Here is a 7,176-nt window from a genome sequence, read left to right on the forward strand (position 1 = left end):
TTACTCTATTATGATGGAAGGGGTGAACATTCAGACTCGTGATGGGTCAAGACTAGGGGTGTAACGATGCAACCTCACAACGATTAATTTCGATTACGATTATTCAGGCAACGATTCGATGCATCATGAAATCTCTTCATTTGCCCACGATTCGATTCGATTAATTTTCGATACATTTTCTATCAGTTAATTCCCCCAAAAAATTTGAATACACAAATGTGGCTGGGGGAACTGATTCACTCAGCATGAATGGACTATAGGTCAATAAAAACAATACACACAAAAAAAAATTAAAATTTTTTCCCTGATTAATTTCTATTCTAACATATTAAAATCGATGCATCGATTTTAACACATTAGAATAGATGCATTTCGATTAATCAATGCATCGTTACACCCCTAGTCAAGACAGTCTGGGCAGTTTGTATATTGTCTGTTGATGAATTCAGTTACATGGACCATTAGGTGGTGATATTGGATAAGAAGAACATGAACTGAAACGTCTTCATGCACAGAATGTCTGTGTAGTTCTCTGTCTTCCAACATGGCTGCCTGTAACCATCGGTAACCACTTTCAAAAGAAGATGCCTGATTTCTATGCAGTGGAGGAGCAGGTCAAACGGAAGCATGATGTCACTGTCCTGTCCTGCCGTGACTCATCATGATGTCACTGTCCAGTGTCCTGTCCTGCCGTGACTCATCATGATGTCACTGTCCTGTCCTGCCGTGACTCATCATGATGTCACTGTCCTGTCCTGCCGTGACTCATCATGATGTCACTGTCCTGTCCTGCCGTGACTCATCATGATGTCACTGTCCTGTCCTGCCGTGACTCATCATGATGTCACTGTCCTGTCCTGCCGTGACTCATCATGATGTCACTGTCCTGTCCTGCCGTGACTCATCATGATGTCACTGTCCTGTCCTGCCGTGACTCATCATGATGTCACTGTCCTGTCCTGCCGTGACTCATCATGATGTCACTGTCCTGTCCTGCCGTGACTCATCGTGATGTCACTGTCCTGTCCTGCCGTGACTCATCGTGATGTCACTGTCCTGTCCTGCCGTGACTCATCGTGATGTCACTGTCCTGTCCTGCCGTGACTCACCGTGATGTCACTGTCCTGTCCTGCCGTGACTCATCATGATGTCACTGTCCTGTCCTGCCATGACTCATCATGATGTCACTGTCCTGTCCTGCCGTGACTCATCATGATGTCACTGTCCTGTCCTGCCGTGATTCATCATGATGTCACTGTCCTGTCCTGCCGTGACTCATCATGATGTCACTGTCCTGTCCTGCCGTGACTCGTTCACAAGATCCAGTCATAAGACAAAACAAATGATTATGTTTTGTTGATATATTTATCATATACTTATAAACACATGACAACCACTGTTTGCCTCTTCCATTGCCATGTACAAAAACAATGGCTGCTATGCTACAGGCAGCCATGTTGGAAGACAAGGGCTCTTGTTTTAACGATGTGTCGCCTGGTCCTCTTCCCGAGACCTTGAGACGGACGTATTTAGTGTTAGTTTTCTTAGCCACGCCCAGATTAGCTTCAGGAAGCCAAGACCCTCTCCTGGCGGCGGTAGCGAGGTAACGAGGGCGGCTGACTGCTTCAGAGGGCGCCGCTCCCCAGCCGCTGGAGAAACACACAATACAATCATTTTGCAGATAATGTACATTTGCTTTCTTGCCGTCTGGTCTTGAATAAATAAGTAGGGATGTCCGATATTATCGGCCGATATTGGCATTAAAATGTGATATCGGAAAATATCTGTATTGTTTTTTTTTTTCTTTTTACATTTCTATAACCTTTATTTACCCAGGCAAGCAAGGAAGAACAAATTCTGATTTTATTTATTGTCAAAAGTATGCATAATGTTGTGTTAATTCCACAACAAGAGATGTAATGTTAATTACCTGAAATTATTCAGTTTTTTGGGGGGGGGGAAACCCTGCATATATCGGTATCGGTTGATATCGGTATTGGAAATTAGGAGTTGGACAATATCGGTATATCGGTATCGGTAAAAAAAGCCAATATCGAGCATCCCTATAAATAAGTGATGATATAACCATAATGGGTTCTGTGGGTCAGTCTGAATAATGAAAAGTAATCACACAGTAATCACTAACGGATACATTATTCATTCTCCTTCCTCTTGTTTCCCCCTCTCTCCTTCTCTCTCTCTACTCTATCTCTCTCCCCCCCCTCTCTCTCTCTCCTCCCTCTCTCTACCTCTCTCTCTCCCTCTCCTCTCTCTCTACTCTCTCCCTCCCTCTCCTCTCTACTCTCTCCCTCTCTCTCTCTCTCTACTCTCTCTCCCTCTCCTCTCTCTGCTATCTCTCCCTCTCCTCTCTCTTCCCTCTCCTCTCTCTCTACTCGCTATCTCTCCCTCTCCTCTCTCTCTCCCTTTCCTCTCTCTCTTTCTCTCTCTCTCTCTCTCTCTCTCTCTCTCTCTCCTCCATCTCTGTGGGACTTTGTTGATTTGTTATCTTTGCTCTTTGCCTCATCTTGTTGTCTTATTGTTATGATTTGATATGCTGTGTGATTTGATATGCTTTCTGTATGTAACTCGACATGACTGTAAATGAGGGAAGCCGCAGTTGCCTTTCGAGGTTAACCCTTTCACTACCACACTACAGACGGTTAACCCTTTCACTGCGACAATACATAAGGTTAACCCTTTCATTGCCACACGACAAAGGGTTAACCCTTTTACAACCACACCACAGAAGGTTAACTGTCTGTAGTGTGGTAGTGAAAGGGTTAACCGTCTGTAGTGTGGTAGTGAAAGGGTTAACCGTCTGTAGTGTGGTAGTGAAAGGGTTAACGTCTGTAGTGTGGTAGTGAAAGGGTTAAATAAAGGTTTGAACAGGGTATCTGCCACGTAATATAAAGTGTAATTATTATTTTAAGGCCTTAAAAGGTGTTAAAAGGGGGAGCTCCCGTAGCTCACCGCATATCTCTGCGCTGTTTCTGCGTCGGGGAAAACCGTGCTCGTCACGGATCTGGGGGACACAAGTTCGATTCCCGGACCCGCCGTCATTTCTCAGAATGTCTTCCCCTGCTCTACATCCCATTTCAACCTGTTTCTGTCGGTCATGCTTGACCAGAAAAGCGATAAACGTTAAAAAAAAAAAAAAAAAAAAGTGTTAAAAGGTCTTCAATTTAATTCAATTTAAAGGCCAACTTGCAGGTTAAACCCTACTCTGCAATTATGGGTAGTTTACATCATTTGTATCTAACAACATTTTTATTTTTTCCATTTGACGCCTGAAATGCCACTCAGAAAGGGTTAAAAAGGTCCACGCACGAATCACATGCACAAGCAAATCTAAAAGCTTATCAGACGCTAGCAGGGCCGTGACGTCACTTCAGGTGCAGGGCAGCGAGGGGCTCTGAGAGTCACACACAGCTAGTGGCAGGCAGAGAGCCTTGCTACTACTAGCCGAGGAGTGATGAATGAAAATGTATCCGTTTCACCTAACACTATTGCTCCGTGATCATAGCCATCCATCTCTAAAGCGAACCACTATTTGTAAAAGCCACAACCACGTTACCATATTTGTAATAATGTAAATCATTGTGTCGTTGTACATATTGTGTATACAACGTTAGAAGCTAACGTAGCTTAGCTTGGTAGCTATTGTGCTAACAACATGCTGCGACGTCTAGCTTGTTAGCCGGCATGAATGCCCGATTTAAAATGGTTTTCTCCTCTTTGTATACCTTTGTCCCCACAAGTATTCTGCCAGGGAACTTATGGACACGACAATAGTAGTAGTTATAAGGTGTTTGAGCTTGTAACGTTAGTTAGCTCATAGCTATCGTGTCCAAGGTAACCCCGTGGTGTGTGTGTCTCCTGTCTCCAGAAACTGGCTACCATGATAGTAAACAAACACATCAGGAAAACAGAAACAAACAGCAACAAACAAAAGAAAAGAAAGGAAAAACAGAACAAAAAATAACAATATTTTCAGAGTCATTGAGAGATACAGGATGACCTCAACACATCTTTACCAGAATGGAGCTACTAGAGAGATTAATGAGAAGGTCATTCAGTCAAGTCAGGTGGGAGAGCTCCAAGATAGTCCAGAAAAGGCTGCCAAATTTTATTGAAATGATCTCAAATAAATCTAAAAAATTATAAAATTAAATCTCCTCCCCCCCCCCCCCCCCCCCCCTCACAGACCTCCCGGGCGTCCCGCTGGGCCGACCCAGACCACTTCGCCCAGCGCCAGACGTGCATGAACCGGTTCGCCAGCTGGTTTGGCAGCATGCCCCTGGTGCACTCCCAGACGCGGCTGGACCCTGTGCTCTTCAAGGACCAGGTGTCCATCCTGCGCAAGAAGTACCGCGACATCGAGAGGCTATAACCCCCCCGAGACCCCCCCACGTGGGGGGGGGGGGCGGACTGATGAGAGACACACACACACAGACCCTCATCCTGTGGCCGGATGGAGGGAGGGTCGATCAGGGTGGAGGAGAAAGAGAAAGGAGAGCAAGACATAGTTGGGGAGGACATCTGCCGTCTCGCTCTTCCTCCCACGCTTCCCTCCCTTCGGGAGTGGTGTGGGGTCAAAGGTCGGGGGTCGCTCTGAGCCAGGCTGCATCAGGACCTGAAGGTCATGGACCTGGACTCCTGGGATGTGTTGGACTCCAGCACTCTGTTCTGTACACTATGCACAGGTCCAACAGAGATCTCTCTTGCTGCCACAATATTATTGACAATAACGATATTGATGATGATGATGATAACACTATTTTGATCTGTTTAGCTATTTTTTTATATGACGAACGGCCAGCACTACTACAACTCTCTCTCTCTCCCCCCTCTCTACTCTCTCTCCCTCTCTACTCTCTCTCCCTCCCTTACTCCCTCTCTCGCTCTCTCCCTCTCTACTCTCTCTTCCTCTCTCTACTCTCTCTACTCTCTCTCCCTCCCTTACTCCCTCTCTTTCTCTCCCTCTCTACTCTCTCTCTCTACTCTCTCTCTTTCCCTCTCTCTCTCTCCCTCTCTACTCTCTCTCTTTCTCCCTCTCTACTCTCTCTCTCCCTCTCTACTCTCTATCTCTCTCTCCCTATACTCTCTCTCTCTCTCTCTACTATCTCTCTTTCTCTCTCTCTCCCTCTACTCTCTCTCTCCCTCTCTCTACTCTCTCTCCCTCTACTCTCTCTCTATCTCTCTCCCTCTCTCTACTATCTCTCTCTTTCTCTCTCTCTCTACTCTCTCCCTCCCTTACTCCCTCTCTCTCCCTCTTATTCTCTCTCTACTCTCTCCCTCTCTCTCTCCCTCTCCCCCTCTCCCTCTCCCTCTCCCTCTCCCTCTCCCTCTCTCTCTCTCTGTACTGTCTTAATGAAAAACAAACCACACGGGGGGGGGGAAGAGAGGAGCACGACTCAGCCACAGAACTGATCTCTGATCTGTTAGGATATTCACAGTGCCTCAAGTTCCTCTGTTGTCGTCAGGATCTGCTTGTCCTGGACCAGGACTGGGGGGTGTATCGGTGAATAAGCACTTTGATCTCGCTGCTTCCCAATTTCTTTTTAGATTTTTTCTTTTTTTTATCATTGTCATTTTCTTCATTATTATACAGGGTGTAACTATGGATATTCTGGGAAATGTTTCAGTTCTTTCAGATTGGCTTCCTCCTCCCGCAGTTGTCGCTTCGTGTCGACCGGACGACGGAAGTAACGGATCGTTATCTCCTGAGTGAAGACGAACGAAGCAAAAGGCTGTTCTTGTCCGTTTTCTGTTTCTGTTCCTCGATCAGCACCATGTCCCCCGGCCCCTCTGCTGGGGAGAAGCCTCCGATGTTAACTCTGAAGGAATGAAGAAGAAAATACATTGTTGTTGTTTTTTTCCCCAACTGTCAATCATGCATTTTGGGGGGGGGGGGGGGGGGTGATACAACTTGATTTGAATTGGTTTTGATTGGGCCTCTGGCTTGTATCTCAAATGAACCTTGAATTCAAGCCAAAACGTTTTAAAAAGATTTCCACACAACAGCAGTGTTCCAGTGTGGTTTTAGTGTCTTTTCTTTGTCTTTGCTCCAGCTACACTGTAAAAACTGAACGTATTCTGGTCACTTTTAAAACTAATCAACTAATTGTATTCAACTAAAACTGTAAAATGCTATTCATAAATGGTTCAAATTCATTGAATTCAGCTCAATTAGATTTCAAACGGCATATAGTATTTTTTTTTATTATGTATAGTTTACTAATAATTATTTAATAAATATTAATTAACCCCAATCCCAGTTTTTACAGTGTATAAAGCGGTTGAAACCAGGGGGAGGAGATCTGTCACAATATCAACACAACCTTAGTTACCATCTCTCACCTGACGTCTCAGTGCTTGGAGATCCAGTAAATAAAGAAGCATCCATTTGAATCCCCATTTCTACCTGCTGCCTTCTAATTCTTAAAGCCATCAGTTAAATAATACATATTGAAGAGGTCACTGCGTTCCGACTTCAGTTAGTGGAAACGTTTGGTCATTGAAAGCGATTGGGGCCAACACCACAGCCAGGTTAGCTCCTTAGCTTAGCCGCCAGGTAAGGTTAGCTCCTTAGCTTAGCCGCCAGGTTAGCTCCTTAGCTTAGCCGCCAGGAGACTGAAGGGACATTTAGAAATCTACTTTTAATTATGTGACTAAGAAGGAAAATAACAGACTCAAATATCTCACTTAAAATATGTACCACAGGGGAAAGGTACATATTGTATGTTATGTTTTAGCCATAAGTAATTTTTTTTGCAAATAAGTACATATACAAAGTTTATTTTTATTTTTACCATGACCCTAACCACACTTTTACCTTAAACTAACCATAACCCTAAAAAAGTTTATATCTTAACCATAACTATTAAACGTTCAAACGAATCATCATAGTATTGCTGTGTTTGTATCAGGGTGGGTGTCTTAGTCTAGTGGTGAGAGCTGTGTTTGTATCAGGGTGGGTGTCTTAGTCTGGTGGTGAGAGCTGTGTTTGTATCAGGGTGGGTGTCTTAGTCTAGTGGTGAGAGCTGTGTTTGTATCAGGGTGGGTGTCTCTTAGTGTAGTGGTGAGAGCTGTGTTTGTATCAGGGTGGGTGTCTAGTGGTGAGAGCTGTGTATCAGGGTGGGTGTCTTAGTCTAGTGGTGAGAGCTGTGTTAGTAT

The 7,176-nt window shown here is 44.7% G+C and overlaps 1 protein-coding gene across 1 annotated transcript in view; it reads left to right on the forward strand.

Annotated features, from left to right (window-relative positions):
• The window catches only part of LOC311222855 (exostosin-1b-like), a 209,729-nt gene extending 203,838 nt beyond the window's left edge, over positions 1-5,891 (forward strand). The window contains exon 11 of the mRNA XM_084307492.1: positions 4,205-5,891. Coding sequence (XP_084163618.1) covers positions 4,205-4,390 — 186 coding nt within the window. The 3' untranslated portion in view covers positions 4,391-5,891. The remainder of the gene's footprint in view (positions 1-4,204) is intronic.
• Positions 5,892-7,176: the final 1,285 nt, after the last annotated feature.

This window comes from Notolepis coatsorum (assembly GCF_963971535.1).
Source record: "Notolepis coatsorum genome assembly, chromosome: 2".
In the NCBI taxonomy this organism is placed as follows: Eukaryota; Metazoa; Chordata; class Actinopteri; order Aulopiformes; family Paralepididae; genus Notolepis; species Notolepis coatsorum.